Source organism: Cydia strobilella, chromosome 6 (genome assembly GCF_947568885.1).
Source record: "Cydia strobilella chromosome 6, ilCydStro3.1, whole genome shotgun sequence".
Classification (NCBI taxonomy): domain Eukaryota; kingdom Metazoa; phylum Arthropoda; class Insecta; order Lepidoptera; family Tortricidae; genus Cydia; species Cydia strobilella.
In genome coordinates this window covers 4102549-4123707 of record NC_086046.1, presented here as the reverse complement: position 1 = coordinate 4123707, position 21159 = coordinate 4102549, and the positions used below count along the sequence as shown (strand labels likewise).

The 21159-nt window shown below is 37.9% G+C and overlaps 4 protein-coding genes and 1 long non-coding RNA gene across 5 annotated transcripts in view; 4 read left to right on the top strand and 1 right to left on the bottom strand.

Moving 5' to 3' along the window:
- LOC134742023 (uncharacterized) overlaps window positions 1–21159 on the top strand; it is a 213793-nt gene that overhangs the window by 135549 nt on the left and 57085 nt on the right. The gene's annotated exons all lie outside the window — the stretch shown is intronic.
- LOC134741993 (RNA polymerase I-specific transcription initiation factor RRN3) lies at window positions 17–8257 on the top strand. The gene is made up of 9 exons (XM_063674911.1): window positions 17–898; window positions 1313–1412; window positions 1628–1780; window positions 2445–2660; window positions 3785–3868; window positions 3905–4003; window positions 5723–5895; window positions 6482–6710; window positions 7990–8257. Exons 1-9 carry the CDS (start codon window positions 490–492, stop codon window positions 8192–8194), a joined length of 1668 nt encoding a protein of 555 aa, XP_063530981.1. The 5' UTR covers window positions 17–489; the 3' UTR covers window positions 8195–8257.
- Window positions 10661–16097, bottom strand: LOC134742015 (probable RNA-binding protein 18). Its single transcript, XM_063674935.1, has 4 exons — window positions 15928–16097; window positions 15601–15686; window positions 13438–13648; window positions 10661–12903 (listed from the first exon to the last, which is right to left on the bottom strand). The coding sequence occupies exons 1-4, from the start codon at window positions 15940–15942 to the stop codon at window positions 12634–12636; spliced, it is 582 nt and encodes a 193-aa protein (XP_063531005.1). The 5' UTR covers window positions 15943–16097; the 3' UTR covers window positions 10661–12633.
- On the top strand, window positions 16633–18389 carry LOC134741979 (uncharacterized). Its single transcript, XM_063674885.1, has one exon. The coding sequence runs from the start codon at window positions 16789–16791 to the stop codon at window positions 17737–17739; it is 951 nt and encodes a 316-aa protein (XP_063530955.1). The 5' UTR covers window positions 16633–16788; the 3' UTR covers window positions 17740–18389.
- LOC134742003 (SEC14-like protein 2) overlaps window positions 19738–21159 on the top strand; it is a 31125-nt gene continuing 29703 nt past the window's right edge. The window contains exon 1 of the mRNA XM_063674922.1: window positions 19738–19895. Within this exon, the coding sequence (XP_063530992.1) occupies window positions 19839–19895 (57 nt within the window). The 5' untranslated portion in view covers window positions 19738–19838. The remainder of the gene's footprint in view (window positions 19896–21159) is intronic.

The window sequence follows — 21159 nt, the reverse complement described above, 5'->3', positions numbered from 1 at the left end:
TAGAAATTATAGAAAAGTGCATGTTCGCACGTGTAGAGTTGTAGGTTTAATCTTCAATTTATTTTTAGTCTTAGTTATAAATTGTATTTAAAAATTAATAAACCAACAAGTTTACTTCAATTTTATTCGTGAAAACCTCTATACTTGTTCGTGATCGCTTCACAGCCCGTGTAATAAGGATGTGAAATATAGTCAAGATATGTCCAAAGAAGGTTATAGTTCCGAAAAAAAAGACGGTGAAAATAAAGTATTGCTCTTAGAAAGATTACAAACGTATCTGAAAGACAAGAAGAGTTCGGACGTCTCTGAAGCGGGGCTCAGTTACAGCAAACCGAGCACTAGTTACGAGCACGATTATCCGCCACCGTTCCTCGAGGAATCCACCAACATATTGAGAGACGTGCTGAACCACAAGAAGGCGGAACTGCTGCGGCAACCGGAAATAGTAGCTTTTTTAAAATCTGTCTCTTCTGACTTGAAGAAATAAAGATGGCTGTCGCAGCTCAGAAGAGCATTGCATCGCTGATGCGCAAGACGCTGGACCGGCAGGAGGCCACGGCACGCATCAACTTTAGATTCAAGGAGCGACAAGTCGAGAAGATTATCCTACACGTCGTAAAAGATAGAAACTCTGTTCCTTATACGGAACTAGTCAAAGTGCTCAGAGAATATCCTCTAAATGATGATAACTATAAGATCTTACTAGAGGATTGCTTGACGTGCGTGATGTTATTAGGACGCGAGTTTAAGCAGTTCTTGGCACTGGTGTGTAAAGTGGACTGGTCGGTGCGTAGTGAGGAGTGTGTGGAGTTGTTTGGCCGTTTCACACTTAACCTGGTGACGGCACACACATACCACTGCCCTATGGTGCTAGCTAATTTAGTAACACAATTTAAAGGTAATCAACTCTATTTATTCATTGAATTATACATTTCAACAGCTTATTTCCACCAGGTAACAAATTATAAGGTTTAGTGGAATTATATCTAGATAAAAGCCCTTTTATCCTGGGTAAGAGACTAGAGTATATCTCCTAACTCAGTGTGCCGCTTGGCAAAGGCCTCCTCTACCTCTTCCGCTAATCTGTCATGAGCCACTCTCCTCCATTTCGGGCCTGTTGTTAAAGTTCATCCTCCCATAGAGGTCTTTGAACATTAAGGCTTCCAACGCACTGCAGTTTTTTCAAAAGCAGTTCCACAACCGCAAAAAATGTAACGTATGGCATGCTTTATAAGCGCACGCACTTAAAAGACTGAAACCGCAAGAAAAAAACCGCAGTGCGTTCTAAGCCTAATTCATGTTTTTGTTTCAGCTAATGGTGACAATTGGGGCGAGCATCCACCAGCTGAGACTGTAAAATTATGGTCCAACATACACTCCCTTATTGCACAAATAGTTGCAACAATGCCTATGTAAGTATTTAGCTACTTATATCATCGTGTTTCACAATATTTGTGAATGTGGATTTCAACAATGATGAAGGGACCGTAAAACATATTTATAACCGGGTTATAAATATGTTTTTATATTTATTTTCATTTTACCTTTTAATATGATTAGATTACTACAGCTGAAAAAGACTGAAAAAGATTTTCCACGGTTATTTAAATATATTCTTATCTTTCAGGACCAGTGACCTGCTAATGCAGATAGTGATTGAACAGTTTCCATACTACAAAGCTGGGTGTTTCCCCAATAGAGCATATATACACAATCTGATCTGGATGACCAAGTACCTTCCATCTCTTAGGGAACATATCATGACAGCTATAGTTATTAGGTAAAGGTCTAAGTTTTTATTTACCATTTTATAGAATAGAATAGAATAGAATACTTTATTCGTAAACACACACACAGACAATAGACATACATTAAAAGAACATGAAAATAAAGTGTCACGAAATGGCCCCATCTCAGCATGCTGCTGGCGACTTCCAGCGCTGATCTTCCGATGAGACCATCAGGTGAGAATCACGGAAGGTAACAGACATAAAGAAAGCAACATAAAAGAAAGAGACATAAAATATGGCGAAAAATGAAATTACACATCGTTTACACAAACTAATACAAAAAGAGATACAATATGACGACATAAGAACATAACATAAGTACATAACATTAAGTTTACTTTAACAACAAATTTTAAAATGTTGCTCTTGTTCACTTTAGGCCATCAATCTGGGCTTATTATATTATATGATTTTGGCAATCATAATATTTCAGTGGCGCTCCCAAACAACAAACAAGATTTTTTTGCCGTTTTTTGCGTAATGGTACGGAACCCTTAGTGCACAAGTCCGATTCCCACTTGGCCGGTTTTTTTATTTCCTATTTTTATTTTTCAAATTTTTGTTGGCAGCAGTTGACGTCAGATTAATGTCACCTTGGCCTTCCTATCTTCTGGTCACGCATCCATGTCTTCTAAGCAGTGTATTTTATTTCAGAATGGTAGAAATGGACTCGAACATAGTAGACCGAGCGAAGAACAAGCAGCCAGAGTTGATGTTTGAAATGGAGACGGATGAGAAAGACGATCTAGCAACAACACTAGATTACTGCATGCTGGAGATGCTGCGGTGGCTGGAAGATGAGCGGGATCCAGTACTGTTCACTATTTGCAATGTGTTTGAGAGGATTGTGCTGCCTACACATGGGATCAAGTAAGTACACATTGATTACTGCTTGCTGGAAGATCAGCGGGTTCCGGTGCTGTTCACCATTTACAATGTATTCGAGAGGGTTATGCTGCTTAGATACACGCGGGATGAAGTGTGAGCTTAGTAAAATGTTAAATGTATCTAATGATAGGTTATTTTACAGTACATATGGTGCTACTTTTCCGGACTAGTGCAGGAAAGAGCACTTTCCGTGCCTTTGTCGAAAGTTTAAAGGGCTGTATGTACTGTAAAACATTGTACGATACACGTGTAACACTTCGAATTGCGAGTTGCGAATTACGTATTCAATTCGCAACTTGCAATTCGAATTTATCGCCACTTGTTTCGAATTATCTATTTTTGTCACTTGTAGCGTAAATATCGTAATGTACTATCACTATTACGAGTAAGACATGAGTTGAGAATTGCTTATTCCTACAACGTTTTACAGTGGCAGTGGGTACATATGGCCCTTTAAATTTTCGACATAATTACGTAATGTGCTTATTATCACACTAGTGCGGTAATGTAACACCATATGTACTGTAGAAAATAACTACTAGTTTTTGCCCGCGACTTCGTCTGCGTGGAATTAGTTCCAGCAGTTAGGGTAAGTATAACGCCTGGATAAAATCAAATGACAAATAATTTTGAGCATAATATATAATATGCTTAATTGCTGACACCAATTAACAGGCAATTCATACATTTACTCATTTCCACCCCCTTTTCACCCTCTTTAGGGATGACTTCCGACATAAAAACTATCCTATGTCCTTTCCCGGGACTTAAACTATCTCTATGCCAAATTTAAACTAAATCCGTTCAGCAGTTTAAGCGTGAAGAGGTAACAGACAGACACACTTTAGGGTAGGGTGTTCACTTCACCACAGAATAAATAATAGTACTAGGTCGAGAAGATTCACTCTCTAACAAAACGCGTCTATTAAGACATATATCACCGCTAAGGTGGCCCAAGCGCGAGCAGGCGTCCGTTCCGTAACGGTTCGCGGCAACTACTATGGCTAGACACCTAAATTCATAAATTGGTGTGGGCCCCATGTACTTGTAGCGACGCGACGAAATCGCGGAGTGAGCCACGCCTGACTTCACTCATGTTGTTCCAGGCACGTCCAATTCCTCCTGCTATACGCGACGTCGATCAGCCAGACGTGCGCCGACCGCGTGCTGGAGCGGCTGTGGGCGGTGGCGTCGGGGGCGGGGTTGCAGAGGGCGGGGTTGCAGAGGGCGGGGTTGCAGGGGGCGGGCGCGCCGGCCACGCGCCGCACGGCCGCCGCGCACCTCGCCGGCCTGCTGGCGCGCAGCGTGCGCGTGCCCAACACCAGGTCAGTGCCCAGCCCATACACCTACACACATATACATATACACTCAAATACACACTGTACACTAGCATAGTGTACAGTATAAATAAATATATATATATATATATATATATATATATATATATATATATATATATACATTCCCAGTTTCAAAAATATGTGTATCTTACACCTTAGACAATAAAGTTGTGTTCACATATTTTTGAGCCATTTGTCTGGATCGATATTTTTGCCTTCGACTGTACATACATGCACTTGGCTCGCTCCTAAACAGCGCTTCCACAACTTTTTGCTACCCAAAATTCAAAATAGGGTATTTTTCGGGCTATAGTCCGTTTTTTTTAGCATAAGAAAAAAAGTAAACAATCTCGACGTGTCTTTTTATTGAAAAATATTGAAAAACGCTTTTAATAAATTAGTTATATTAAGTACTTATGAAAGCAAAAGAATGTAAGAGATCGTATATGATTTATAATTGTAACATATTTGCTGTGATTTATTTTTCAAGTGATTTTTAATAAAAAGGCACGTCAAGATCGCTCACCTTCTTTCTAATGCTAAAAAACTAACTATAGTCAAAACGATTAGACTGAGAAATTTATATGAAAACAGAACATGTGACGTCACGGTCGATGTACCTACTCTTTTAAAGTTCCATCTGATTTAAGCTTAGAATAAATTTAAAAGTGGAAAAATTCAAGTCAAGTTCAAGTCTCACCCAAGGCAGTAATTTTTCCACTTTTAAATTTATTCTTAGCTTAATAGCATCGATCGCAGACGTTTCTGCTTGTTAAAAATTAATTCCATCTGATTTGTTAAACAGAAATTGTGTAAAAAATAATTACTGCCTACTTTTTTCTAATAATTTGCTGGTGCTTATAATTTCGTGCATTAGTGTGAAATAATTTATGTTAAATACATCCCTTTTATATTCTTTAAAAGTAAGCCTCAAGTGCTCTTTCATAAGCAGGGACCGGACAACCCTTTCCGCGATAAAACCCTTTCAATGGGCAACACTTAAACACGGCTAACACATTGAAAGACTTTCCCTTTTGAACTGCAAGCCCATTCATACCCTTACCTTTGACTAACCCTTACCGAAAAGCTAACCAAAAATAAGGCTAGCCCTTAATAAGGGTTACCCTTATCTTTAAGCGCTTTTTATAAGGGTTTCCCTTTGCGTGAAAGAGACAGGATTAGTATATATCTACGGTAGTGTATGAAAAGGAAAGAAAATACGTGCCTAGTCAAAGAACGCCGCCGTCGCCGCCGACGATCGCTCGGATTCGAAGTAATGTGTGCTTTATGAACAAGGTAGACGACTTAAATTAGCACGCTTATATGCTAAAAGGGAAGCCCTTTATAAGGCTAACCCTTATAAGCAATATGCAAGGTGTTGGTGAGCGGATGATAAGGGTTTTGTAAGGGTATTTGGGCTACCGATTACTCAAATGTGGTAGCTTTATATAAGGGTTTTTAAAAGCAAAACAAAGGGTTTCGTCTGGCAAAGGGTATGGTGAGTTAAGCCTTATGCAATACTCTTATAAAACCCCGATAAGGGATAGCGGGCCGGTCCCTGTTCATAAGTCATTACACTATTTGTATTTACAATGCATCATGAAAAATACTAGCAACATTTATAAAAATATTTTATGCGACCATTATTATGATTCCTTATGCAATATATACATACAACAACTAATTTATAATATTCTATTTCAGACTGATCCACTACTTGAGAAACATGTCGGAATGGTGCCACTCGTACATAACGGCGACGCAGGAAACCACGTCCAACGACAACACGAAAGTTCATGGCGCCTTCCACGCGATCTGCCACTCGATATTTTATCTTGTGACTTTTAAACATCACCATCTGTTCGCTAGCAAAGAGAGTAAGTGCTTAAAGTAGAAAGTTCCGTGTAAATTCCACATATTAGAGACGAAATTTCAAGGTATTATAATATAAGGTGTTCCACGCGATATTACACGCGTTACCTTTAATTATCATCATCTGTTCTCTGTACCCCATTTTTTTAAAGATTATAGAAAGAAGAGAAATGGTAGTAAGTACCTACGTACTTAATTAACTTTTTCTTCCGAAATGCTAGGGTTCGTAACTATGATATTTAATATAGTTTTATAATAATATGTAAACGACACTATAATTCAGTGCATATTTTTGGAGAAAATAAGTTACCACTACTTTTGAGGTTAATAAATTTCTAATCTGAAAAAAAACGGGATATAACAGAGAGTAAGTGTTTTAAGTGGAAAGTCATGTGGAACTCCAAAATAGAGACCGTCTAAAGACAACTAACAAATACTGAGTATTTTTCTGAAATTCTTTGATCCATAACAATTAGGTGCTAAATTTTGTCTGAGAAATATTCAAAAACACCTCATCTAGTGTACCAAGCAGCTCTCACTAATTCGTGGTGCGCGAAGTCATTTAAAAATGTTTGCTTTTTTCCTTTTCAGATGTAAACTTCATAGAATCCCTAAACCTGCCCCGCCTAGTAACCTGCTCCCTGAACCCCCTCCGCGCCTGCCCCCCACAAGTGACCCGCGGCTTCGCGTCGGTCACCAGGTCTCACCAGGTGGTCTATTGTCAGTCCATCATTGAGAAGAACAGTCGAGTGACGCTCCAAGCGAGAAATGTTCAGGAGTATGATGATTGGTTCCCGTATGACCCTTATATGCTACCTGTGTAAGTATTTTATGCAATTAAAATAGTCATATACGAAAGAAAAGTAACCAAGGCGAAGTGATCTGGGCAAAAATCAATGTTGACCACAAACCGAATTTTATAACATCCCACGAATTAAGTTATAGGTTAAACTCGTCGTCAATAGAACTTGCAAAGAATGTAAACAAACCATACCTTAATTACTTCGTAATCTCGCTCTTTAAAAGGACAACCATGACCTTATCAACAGTCTATATACTTAAATATTTTATTTATATAAATTTTTAGTTAAATTAAATGTTAATTATTAATGTCCTTAAACTACGTCCAAAAGAGAGGTATGGGCACTGTGAATGACATCTCGCTTTGTGTGGTAGGGCACAGGACAGCGGATGTCATTCCAGATCTAGAGCAGAGCCCAACTGGGGAAGTACCTCCACCTTACAGAAAACCGCCGTACTAATAGTGTTGTGTTCCTGCCGGTGAGTAAGGTTGCCAGAGCTCGAGGAAGAGGAGTGTTAGGGTCGGCAACGCGCATGTAACTCCCCTGGAGTTGCAGGCGTAAATAGGCTACAGAGACTGCTTAACATCAGGCGGGCCGTATGCTTGTTTGCCACCGACGTAGTATAAAATATATATATATATATATATATATATATATATATATATATATATATTTCAGGTAAAATAACCTTCGTAAACGCTAACAAAATCTGTCATATTTGTTTACATTATTTGCAAATTCTATTGACGATGACTTTAGTAACAACAACGATCTGCACATTTTTATGCCGTCAATTTTCATGTAAAACTTTCATATTATTAATCAACATGCAGGCTGATAACAAAAATATGAAACCTCTCTTTAATAATACAACGAGTGGCGATAAATTAAAATACGACCGAAGGGAGTGCTTCGAATCGACATGAGATGCCAATTATATATTCGCAACGTGTATCGTGCAACGTTTTTCAGTACATATGGCTCTTTAAATCTTTAACATATTAAGGCACGTAGTGCTAATTACCTGCTCTTAGAAAAAAATACAAAAAGAGGGTGAAAAATGATGCCATTGCCAAGAAAAATGACATAATGGGGAGCCCTGTAGCCTGTAGGTACATTATGCGATAACTTAGTTAGTGCTAACCTTTTTTTTTTTACTACGCACTTTCCAGTAACCAAGAAAAATATGCCATACCCGTCCGTTGTAAATTTTGCAACTGCCAATTTTTGCGCTACTAGCGTCTTAGCACCCTATATTCCTTTATGCTTTTTATTAAACTTGATTCCTTTTTTAAGGTCCGGTAAAATGATCTGGCCACTCTGCGTCGAATACAAAGATTGGGGCAAAGACAACGTAGACGAAACTCAATACTCCGGCATGAAACGGAAACTAGAAGAGGATGATGACTTCCTTATGACTGCCAGTCCCTCGCAGAAACTAGCTAGCTCGCTGTCAAACTGCATTTCACCTGGATTTAGGACGAGTGAGAGTGTTATGTGAATTTCGATTCTAAATTTATAGCCCTAGAATTCAAATAAATTTTGGCTTGAAGCAGAAAGATGACTTCCTTATGACTGCCCTCGCAGTCCCTCGCAGAAACTAGCTAGCTCGCTGTCAAACAGCGTTTCACCTGGATTTAGGACGTGAGTGTTATGTAATATCCAGGGCCGGATCTAGCGTAGAGCGAGTAGAGCGGCCGCTCCAGGCGCCGGATGGCAAGGGGGGCGCCTAAATGGCAAATGAGAAAAAAAAAGTTTTAAAAGACGCGGGCCCAAAATACGGTTCGTTTTGCTTTTGGGTTAAAAGCTTCAACGAAGGCCGCCAAAATCCGATTTACCTCTACCCTGATCAAGGACTCGGGCCGGCACTGGTAATATCGACTCCAATATCATAGTAATAGAGTATACTCTGGAATGAAGCATAATCTAAAAGATGACGATTTTCTAATGACTGTCTTTCGTAGAAACTGAGCTATTGTTCGTTTTTTAGCATTAGAAAAATTTTAATCAATCTCGACGTCTTTTTATGCTTTTTAAAAATCAGTAACTATTACTTATGAAAGCAAAACAATGTAACTGATCATTATAAATATTTTTATTAATATGGTACAGTCGCCATCAGCTATATCGGAGCGGCCGAAGTGCTCAAAAATATCTGAACACGCACCCTAACACCTTCACAATGAGGGCTAACGCGTATGAGTTCGCCGCTAGGGCGCTAGTGTAGATGGTGGTCTTTTCCATAGTTCGAAATGTCAAATGTCACTTGTCACTTCAATGACTGACAGCTGTTCTTTAGTCTTTTGGACCACCATCAACAGAGGCGCCAACTGGTGAGCAAAAAAACGATAGCCCTCATAGAGGCGTGTTCAGATATTTGATATTTGTGAGCACCACGGCCGCTCCGATATATCTGATGGCGACTGTACTAAGAGTAGTTCACTCAACAAGGTTTTTTTGAAACCAAAATGATACAAGTATAGCCATTTATGAATCTTGTTTGCAAATACATAAGGTCAACCATGTCTGTTCTGCTGCAATGTTTGGAGTAAACAATTTTATTTTATTTTTAATCTTCCATTGTTATGGAATCCAGTTATTTTACAGTTTACAAGTGCGAAAATTAAAGTATTTAAGTAGCACACTTTTTTATGTACCCGTAGTATTAAAGAGTTTTTTAACTGATTCAAGTCTACATGGCATTTATTAAGTTATCTTTCAAAGTTGTAATTTTCTCAGTTGTTTTGTAGGCCAATTAACAGAAAATGTGCTTGTATGTTGTTGTGTGTTTGTATGTTTAGCGCCGCCTATCCTAAGCACATTCTCTGTTACTATATTGTGACGTCTGCAGGCAAAAGGTGCTTACTCTTTTTGTCAATCAACAAAGTGGTACAGTTTACTTAGTAACTCCACATTTAGGAACCTTAGTAGTGTATGTACCGTAAATATGATCATAGAGTAACTAATACTAGAGCGGTACTGTCATAGTAAATTTTGTAACCCCAGTAAATTCACTGCCATCCGTCGACACACTTTAAAACTAAAAATAAATATTTATAAAAATACGATAAAATGTATTTAAATATGGATAAATGTTTTTTTTTATTTGCATTCATTATTTTTATGATTTTGACCCATGTTCTTTCACTGATATGCGTTAAAATTGTTAAATAACAAACAAAACCGTCAACGCCATCTATACGACAGTACGCCAAAGCTAGTAGCGCCCTCTGAACGAGAATCAAATTTTCTTGATTTTCGAGGCACGTTTTTTCCTTAGACTGTATCCATCTATTACGGAGTTATATCTATCTTTGCTAAGGGTATACACACCATGAAATTATTTTTATATAATTGTGACGTTTTCAACCAAAAGGTACCACATTGTCGCTAGTCGATAAGGTTTATTTTAAATTAAAGCTATATGGAAATAGAGCCTTATTGACAGCCGACAATAAGTACCCTTTTGGTTGAGAATGGCACAATTAGAAAATGTCGTTATAAGACTTGTAGGTTTTTTACCAGTGCTTATATTTGCCAAATTTCAAATAGTAATCTTACTTTACATTGCTTAGGTAATACTTTATGTAAACACGATAAGCTTGTTTAACCAGTGTTTAAATATACAGGGTGGATAAAAAATAAAGGCATTCCCGTTGCCAGGGAGGTTTTGGGATTATACTGAGCAACTAACTATGGGACCAACCACGAAATCGCCAAAAAAAGTTTACCCTCCCATAGTAAATGGATCAGCCAAAATGTATTAAACAGCCAACAGTTTTTTCACGACTTCTGGGTTGGTCCCATAGTAAAAGTTGCTAAGTATAATCCCAACCCGTCCCTGGCAATGGGAATGTACTTATTTTTTAGCCACCTTGTATTTGTAATGAATGTTAGAGTTATTTAGTTTTATTTTGATAAATAAATGTATTTATTATAACTCGGTGTTTCAATTAAAGCCAAAGTTAGGAGTTAATTTTATATTGAACATTAAACACAAAAACACGAACACGTAAGGCTAAATCCTAATCCTAGCAAATAACTACTAAATTCATTAAACTTAATACAAAAATATTAATATCAGACTTTACTTAATGTTCACAATATGTTAGAACCTATATCATACATTGGATATCAGGCAATTGATCATGGTAATTAATTCGGCAAATTTTAACTCTTTCCAAGACATAACATAAATAAATACCTTAAATTGTTGTGAGTAGAAAACAATACAATGAACATACAATCACACATTGTAAAAAAACATGATGTCAGGTAATAGAAAGACAAATTATTCTTATATAATACACTACACAATTTAAAGATTTTTGAGAAAGAAAAATATACTATTTGTTTTCAAAACTTCGTTTTGGTCAAATGTATTATGGGCCTAAACTTATCGGGTCACCTTGATTTTATTTTATTAAATGAAATGAAATGAAATATATTATTAATAACAATTGTTACATGTCCAGGATACAATTATTTTCTTATCAATAAAATTAATGTAATTACAATTATTTAAATATTATTATTTCAAATGATGATCCACGTACATTTGTTTGAATTAATATTTCATACCTACTCTAAAATCTCAATGCTACAAGGTTTCTCATATAAATTTTTCACAAAACACCTACAGTACAATGAACACATGACATATAATTTTTAAGAAAAAAAAACCGACTTCAATGGGGGATGCCACTGAAAGTTCACTTATTGTTGATGGTGCACTCTTAGATTCCAGACAATGAAATGAAAAAGACAGCATCTTTTGCCTAATTATGTAGAAAAGGAGGTATAACGACCCACTTTTCTAGTAGCATTTCGTTTTTGTAAGGGTCGCAGTTCTAACCTAACCTACTTTTCTGATAGCAGTTCTGTTCTGTGAGAATCGCAGTTCAAAACCCACCGAGTCCGGGTCCGTGTCCGGCTGTCCGGGTCCAAGTTTGGGTCAGAGTTCGGTCCGGGTCCGGGTCCGAGTTAAGGTCCATGTTCAGACCCGGGTCCGGGTCCGAGTCCGGGTCCAAGTTTAGGTCTGGGTCCATAAGGAAGAAAACAAATCGCCAAACGTGAACTATGTGTCATTGAAGAGTTCCGTTCTGATCATCATTAGCAGTTCCACTTCATCAAATGTCACTTTTTTAAATGTAAATACTGGATTTGTTGATAAAAATACAAAAATCACTATATGTTTGCCTTTCACATTTGAGGAGTTCCCTCGGTTCCTCGTGGGTCTCATCATCAGAACTCGAGCTTGACAAAAATATGTCTTAAAAACTTAAGTTGCTTAACAAACATATAGAAGAGGACAAATCGCCAAACGTAAACTATGCGTCATTAAAGAGTTCCATTCTGATCATCATCAGCAGTTCCACTTCATCAAATGTCACTTTTTAAAATGGAAATGCTGGATTTGTTGATAAAAATACAAAAATCACTATATGCATGCCTTTCACATTTGAGGAGTTCCCTCGATTCTCCATGGACCCCAGAAATTTTAATAGGGAAGATGGTTTTAACTTATCGGCAACTTGGGGACCAGTGATCCAGAAGTTAAAGCCAAGGGATCTATCTTCGGATGTGTGCGCGGATGTTGTGAGTGTTGTCGGACTATTGACAATAATTAACTTTTATGTGTAGTGGGTGGTTTGAAAATGTGATGTCTACCTCGAACTTTAAATGCACTTTTCGTGGGGTAGTCACACAAATCTCTGTTTTGACATTTTGCTGGGACGTCAGTTAGCCGCGACCACGACCAGTGAAACCTGTGTCGAAACGTCGGTAAATAAAGGTAACAAAATAAATTCGCGATAGACCCGTTTCTAAATGTGATTTAATATGTGTTTAAACCGCGAAAGTTTTAAATGTTAAAATCTGTCATATTTGTTTACATTATTTTCAAGTTGTATTGACGACGACTCTATATTTAAACACGATTTATCTTTTCCTATGATAAGGATGCCTCCGTCTAAAGGATGTGGTAGGCTTCTGCGGCTGATGCTGCTTCGTCTGATACTGTTTAATGATGGGCGCTTCGTTAGCCGCTAGTTTGTTGACAACGAAGTCATCGCCTGCCTTCATGTTTTCCATCATCTTGAGCTTGGCCTCGATGGATTGGATGGCGGTCTTCTTGCTTAGCTTCAGTTCTGGCTTGGCTCCGGAGAGGGCTGGTATGCCTAGTTCGGGTTTAGGCCGTTCTTGTTCCTCCTGCTGGAATAAAACTGTTAGTTTTCATACGGGAATAGCGTTTTGAACTCTAAAAAGGACATAAACCTGACTGAAGTTACATTACAGTGTACGCCCATAACACATAAGGCGGAATTCCACCGGTGTGCGACAGAAGCATATACAGTACAAAAATGCTTGTGCCGCACACCAGTGGAATCCCGCCTTATTAAGCGTCGACTACACACAGTGCCGTCCAAGGGTTTATACAATTTTATTGCATTAAGAATATTAACGTAAATCATTAAACCACTTATAAAGGGCCCTCCATACTCATGCGCGAATCATGGCGCGAAGCCGCGAACGCGAGTATGGAGTCTAGTCCAAAAGTCCAACTGACTGACTGACTTCACACAGATCTTCCTACAGCCCAACGGTTGTCAGTTAAGCGAGTTTATGGCGAGCACGGCGTCCTGTCTCCTCTGCTACGTGACGAACGCGAACCCGCGGGACTGCCCCGCCGCGGGCCCGCTGTACTAACTAAACTATAGCACATTCAGAAAAAGTCCAACTCACCGCCGAATTCTTAGCGAACTTCACACAGATCTTCCTACAGCCCAACAGCTGTCCGTTAAGCGAGTTCATCGCCAGCACGGCGTCCTGTCTCCTCTGGTACGTGACGAACGCGAACCCGCGCGACTGCCCCGCCGCGGGCCCGCTGCGGTGGAACAGCATATCGAACTTCTCGATAGAGCCGTACACGCGGACCATTTTCAGTAGTTGATACCGGTAATGAGAAAATTTTAGAGTTATATAAATGCAGGAAACTAAAACTATCTTTAGAAAAGGTTTTGAGATTTCTTACTCGTAAGGTTTTCTGAACTAGTGGTTCATAATGTTTACTATCTTAATATATGAACCATTTATTATTATTATTATTATTTCATTTTAGACAGGCAGCTGATGCTGGTACGTCTAAATCATAGTTCACTTAGCACAGTTAGCATAGTTTGTCTATTTATGGAATAAACTAGATGGGTAAAATATAGAATTTTCACCTCAGCAGCTCGAACAAGCCTACTTTCGTCACTCCCTGGAGTGAAACAAAGAAGCTTTTTAATTTAGTGAAGGCCGTGAACTGCCACTTCATACTTTTATAACTTTTTTTTTGTCTGTATTAATCTGTGTATTAATTCGAAACACATTTAACCTTTTATATGTTTTCACTACTGAGGTGAAAAATTATGTGTGCAACACGAGAGCAAAGTTATTTTACATCTCGCGTTTTTGAGTCCCGAGAAAGCGAAAGATTCTATAATTAAATCACAAACAAAGCGAGTGATTCTAAGTTAGAATCTAGAGCGTAGCGAAATAAACACTCGCAAGAAAAACCAACTTTCCTCTCTTGTTGCACAAATAACTATTGCCTATTACGAATATTCGGCCGAATGTTCAGTTCAGACCTTACCGAACCTAATATTCGGCCTAATTATTAGGTTCATTTGTATCATTCTAATACCTAAACCATTTGAAAACTCTTAACATAATTTACTGTCAGTCGGTAAATCAAAAAGAAGGCAATAAACAAAGTGAATACTGAAAGGGGGCTAAGAACTCCTTATATTCCTTATATTAGGTAGTGAGAACAAAAATTAATTATTTCATATATTTTAAGTACAACTTATTGTCACAGAGAGATTTGTCACATTGTCACTACTAGTGACCCTGCCTATGAAGCCAATGGTCCTGGGTTTGAATCCCGGTAAGGGCATTTATTTGTGTGATGAGCACAGATATTGGTTCCCGAGTCTTGGGTGTTTTATAGGTATTTGTGTTTTTTTATTTATGTATTGTCTAAGTACCCACAACACAAGCCTTCTTGAGCTTACTGTGGGACTGAGTCAATCTGTGTAAGAATGTCCTATAATATTTATTTATTTATTAATTTATTTATTTTATTAATGTGTTATTTATGATCAAGGTAAATAATAACTATGGCGGTCAGCAGTTCTGCTAAGTTTAGCATCACTCGCCGCCACCGCCAGCGCTCGCCCCTGTCGCCAGCAGCGTTCACTCTCACCGCGACAGCCGCTCCACCACCGCCGCGCACCGACAGTATGGGCATCCATAGCTCAAAGGATCAAATCAACTACAACAACGACAACGGGTTGCAGCAACAGGAGATGGACGAAATCAAGCAATTGCTACTTGACGAAATTAGAGCTAATCGTCAGCTCGTCCTCTTCCAGGTTGTGGTGACAGTTATCATACTGTTTATAATAATGGGACTGAAGCTGCTGGACAGGAGAGTCAAGGCTGTCGTTGACAGTCGACAACAGGCAGGAACTTAACTAATTTATTTATTTATTTTTTAAAAAGGGGGGAGTACTATGGCGGTCAGCAAAATATTATCGGCGCGTGTCGATAACTTAGTATAGGTTTGAGCACGCGCTGATTTAGTTAAGATAAGGTCTGTACCGCCGTAGATTAGGATGTATAAAAACAGTTGATTATGTTGTAATAAATCAGTTTAAGTTAACCCGACAACGGTACCTTTTACTCACCCAACTCCGTTCCCCTAAAATAACCAAAGTAAATAAATTTATGACCAAAGTAGGGATTTACCATACAAAATGATAATAAACCAAGATGCTTTTATTGATGCATAAATAAGTGTTTTGCAAACAAGAACGAAAATACAGGGAAAAGCATATTGTGGAGCAAAATAAAATGACATACTCATTAACCCTGGTATCCAAGTTTCCGATCCACAGCCTCTTCTCGCAGAGATCTTTGGGCTGCATCGGCTCCAAATGTAAAGGCACCTAGAACCAATTTCAAGAAATCAGAAATACACATTCGAAAGTATACGGCCGAAAGATACGACCACAAGTAGAAGAGTTGATACTATTCTTAATCAGTAATCATGAAATTTAGAAGGCATATAAAGCTAGTTATTGGGTCCACCCAAAATAAGAGTATTAAGAGTATGCTGTAAAACTAACGATTTAAATAATATATTTTATATCATATACAATTTATTGATGAGTGAAAGGTTCAACTTACGCTTGCTTCGTCCATTATATTTACTATTGCTTATATGACTTTGAACTACTAAACATCACTGCTATAATTGGTACATTCTACGACCGAATCTCTCGACACACCACAAAATATTGATTTTTATTCACGACACACAGAAAGCTGAAAAACGCTAAACATAACCATTGAAACCATTCTCTCTTATCTTTACTTGACACTGACATTTTAGTTTTTTCTTGTACCGTGTCTTGTCTATGGTGTCGTGAACTTTGAATTCTAGTATAATTACCAAGTTTAATCGTTTTCGTAATCGATAAAGAAGAATTTTAATCGAGTACGCATTGATTATGTATAATTTTCTATTTCTAATCTAATGGCTGCTTAAAACGTCATTGATAATTGCATGCGTTTTGATTACGGCATTTGATCGATCGATTGAATTCATTGGTCCTACTTGGCCGTTATCTAATAAGGTTTCTCAAAGGAATGTCTCATTTCAAACATAGACAGAGAGATTCATACTATTTTTGTCTTACACTAGTACTAGCACCCAAAAGAAAAGGATGAGTATAGTTTTTTTGTTCTTATTTACTGACAATTTGGTTTGACCAACTATAAAATTGTAAGCCATTTGTTGCCACGTCTGTAGAGACCTTAATCGTTCATTTCATTCGTTCATGCTACTGACAGCTGACACCTGATAGTGACAAAATGTCAATTGTCAATTGTATTGTAAACTTGTAAAGCACGAGAGTTTTCGTTTGCGTCGTTTTCCTTAAGTTTCGTAATACTTTGATAATTTTGATTATAAATTGCTTACTTTTATTAACCACTTACACGTTGCTGAGTAAGACTTTCGAAATTGTCGTATTTACGCTTTGGAAGATGACAGTACCTCCAACCATGAATAAAATAAACAAGAAAATACCCGGAATCTTACCACCACCGCCTAAGACAGAAATTGACGGTAAAATAACTGATCTATCCTCCAAAACCGTTGCTGAACTTCGAGAATTGCGTGACAGGCAGTTGAAGCTGTTAAATAAGAAGCCCTTTATTAGTAAATTGGCCGACAGGGGCGCCAAAATGCAAGCCTTACATGATAGAATTATTAAAGAATTAAAAGCAAAGGAAAATGAAGAACAGGCTTGTCGCCTTCTAGATAACCTAACCCTCAATTCCGTGAACAAACAAACAGTGCAGGACCTGGAATGGTGTGGAAAATCTAATAAGACTCAAACTTACCTAGATTCAGATGATGACAGTGAGCCTGAAGATGTTATGCAAATCCTAAGTCAAAGTACAGCTCACGAGAAAACAGTCAAAGTATTACCACCAGAAAAACCTCTAGTAACACCAGAAGATCTAGCCAAAATAGAGGAACTCCCACATATAAAATACTTAGTTGAGATGACTGAAAGCAATTTAAAGCCAAAAGCTACAGGAAACTTTAAGCCATACCAAACGACAAAGTCTGATGTCCATAATCCTGAAAAGGAAGTGCTTAGAAAAAAGCATAAACACTGGGAAGTTACAGCGGCAACCCCACCGCCGAGTATCCATGGGCCGGCTAAAGTTTTAAGTTTAGAAGAGTCTCTAAAATTACAGAAATACTATAATTCACATTTGAAGGAGGTGGAAGCGCAGCATGCTGCTGAGAAACTGATGGAGAGGACTGGCATTAAAATGCCAGCTTTGCCGAGAGATGTGACATCATTTGGGCAGTACAGAGATACTGGGGATTCCGATGAGTCTGACATGGAGGGGAGTGACAAAGAAGTGGTTGATGAGGAACCTGATAGAGGGGGAGTTTTTTTTACGGTTTCAAAAGATTAGTAATTATGAGGAAGTTAAATTAGGACAAAACTCGCAATAAAAAAAAAAAAAAATCTGTTATTGATTAACGAATGCAATATGTATAAGTACAGAAGGAGAAGGTTTTGAAATATTAAATACTTCATATTTATTTTTGGATGTCCTAATGTAAGATATTTTTTAAGATATCAATCAATACAATAATGAGGGCTAACGCATATGAATTCGCCGCTAGGGGCGCTAGTGTAGATGGTGGTCTTTTCCATAGTTCGAAATGTCACTTGTCACTTCAATGACTGACAGCTGTTCTTTAGTCTTTTGGACCACCATCAACAGAGGCGCCAACTGGTGAGCAAAAGAATGATAGCCCTCATTGTGGTAAGCCACTTAAAACAACAAATTATGTTGTATCATTAAAACCTGTTTATAGATTTATAAAAGGTTATTTTTGTACCTACCTCTAGTTTCTTTGCATTAAAAATAAGTTTATTTAAGATTATATGTGCCATTTTCAATTAAAAGGGTACTTATTGTCGCTTGTCAGTAAGGCGCTATTTCCATATAGCTTCAATTAGAAATCAACCTTATCGACAACCGACAATGTGGTATCTTTTGGTTGAAAACGTCACATATTATTAACTAATACAATTGGAAGATCCCTGAATTGAGAGTTAATTCAATAGAAATCAGCATGTAATGTTGCTAAAAAATCCTGTGAAATGTACTATTTTTATTAAAATTGTAGTAACTAATCTTTGTTTTCTGGGTCCCTAAATAATACATGTACAAACTTTGAAACATGTAATTACACAGAATCATGCAATGTGCTAACTTGTTGTCATTGAAAAATTGAAAATTTCGATATACAGTACAATCTCACTAATCCGTTGACCGTCAATAATGCTGACACAAGAGACCCGGATTACTGGAAGTTAGAGCAAATCCGCATATTATTTTGATGTGTTTTTAGTAGGTACTTATGTCGTAGAATATACGTAAAATACATTTTACTGAATTCAAAGAAAATTCTACTTTTATCTGGAACATAAGCCATTTATAAAGAGATTGAAGTTTTATAATGTAAGTGCACATAGTAAGTTAGGACATAGAATGATCATTCGTACCCCAGTTTAGTGCCGGATTACTGGGTATACCGCAGACCATCGAAGTGCCGGATTATCGAGATTTCACTGTATGTATAATTTATTTAAAATTTTATCATTTAGTATGAATTACAGGGTTTATTATAATATTTTCCTTTTCATCTGACACTTTCTTATATTGTTATCTTGTTACTACCTCTTATAGTTGTTGGATTTGTATCTGGCCCCGAACGGCCCAATCCTTTGTCTATTGTTGTAAAACCGCACGTGCAAAAAAGGGTCGTATAATTCTAATTGGCACCTGGACTTTTTTTTTGCGAATTTCGGTTTTCGCGGTAGCCCCTCTTAGCGCGGGCTAATCAAACGTGATCAAACGCTCAAAAAACCAATGTAGGTGCGCTCTCCGATAACGCGCCTTTGTTACGCATCTCGATGACACATTTTAGACTGGTTCTGTACCGTTCGACTCGCCGGCACTCAGTAACCGTAGATAACCGAATATTTTACATTAGTTCATTTTGAATCTTATTCCCATTACCATAGTCGTAATTCAGTAACCGGTTAACCCAATCTTCTTTTATGCAGGTAAGTAGCACGTGCGGTTTTACTTAACAATAGACAAAGGATTAGCCGTTCAGGGCCAGCTACAAATCGATCGACTATACCAGGGTCGACTATAACAACATCAATTTTCTGTCTCTCAGCAGAGGGCCTACCGCGAACCACGTTCGACGTGTTGTTTCCCTCTGTCACACTTACGTTAAAATTTACAAGTGCGACAAAGAGGCAACACGTCGAACTTGGTTCGCGGTAAGCCCTCTATGTCCAAACAATGCGTAGACGCACTCAACGCACCGCCATTCATGTTTTGTTTCCTTTTTCCTTTCACGATTTCCACAACAGCAACACAATTCACAAACGTTAGTTGACCGTGGACGCCCGCGGAAGCCGCACGTTTCTCCGTACTCGCGTTGTGAATATCGTCAAGCATTACGTTTCTTTACACAACAAATAACGATGCCTGTTTCACCGATTGTGGGAATCGACGATGACCAGCGCTTCGCTTTGATGAAGGTACGATTTAATTATCAAAGAGTTATCAGCGTAATTTTACATAGGTACTCGTAATTAGAATTAATGAGACTAGCACGAAACACACAATCGTACAAAGGGAAACGGCAGTTTAGCATAAGTGTATCTAATGAGTATTCCGTAAAATAATTTACTGTTTCATCTGAGCTACTTAATACGCTATACTTAAATAAGCTGAAAATACGATTCGAAGCGACGCAAAATCTTCGTTTGAAAACAGTAGGTAGGTAGACTAACGAAACTGACAGTAAACTTTAAAACAATCACAGGTATTTTTATTTTTCTTCGGTAAAACGGGATACCACTAATCAACCACACATTTAATCTTATTTTAAAAGGCAACCGTGGAGACTTTCCTATAACTGGTACATAGGTACATACATACTTTCCAGAGTCAATCATTGGATCGGTCAGGATAGGTAGTTTATGTACTTACCCTACTTTTAAGTTGGCGTCTGAAATTATCAAATAAGTTTCAGTTTCACTAGACTTATATTGACCGGGATATAGACCGTGATTACCTTTGTTACCCGTGAACAAGATTCATGTATTTATATTTTTTTTGTTTGACGACCGCTATGGCCTAGTGGGTAGTGACCTAGTGACCCTGCCTGTGAAGCCGATGGTCCTGGGTTCGAATCCCGGTAAGGGCATTTATTTGTGTGATAAGCACAGATATTTGTTCCTGAGTCATTGGTGTTTTCTATGTATTTAAGTATTTATATATTATATATACATCGTTGTCTGAGTACCCATAACACAAGCCTCCTTGGGATTACCGTGGGACATAGTCAATCTGTGTAAAAATTTCCAATAATATTTATTTATTTAATTATAACTGCGTCGAAATATCGGGAGCTCGAAAACAATACAAAGGTAATCACGGTCCATATCACGGCCAATATAAGTCTATCAAATTACTGACTATAGGTATCTACTTTTAATTAAATCTAACCCATTTTCTGGCTACATTTTCATATTGGAACGAATCGAGTGGTTCGAAAAATGATATCTTGAGCGTTGCGAGTGTTCAAGGCACGAGCGAGGGTTAAACAAATTTTGCCCCCGAGTGAAACACAACATTTTTCAGCACACCAACACAAGGAAAATACTAACTCTAAAATATTAAACTAAATCAAAGCAAATCGATAATTTTTTACGATAAGCAATTGTAATTTGGTTGGATTTGTTATACAATTTCCATTTTGATATTTAACTCCCCATTCCATAAATACCGATACTTTTA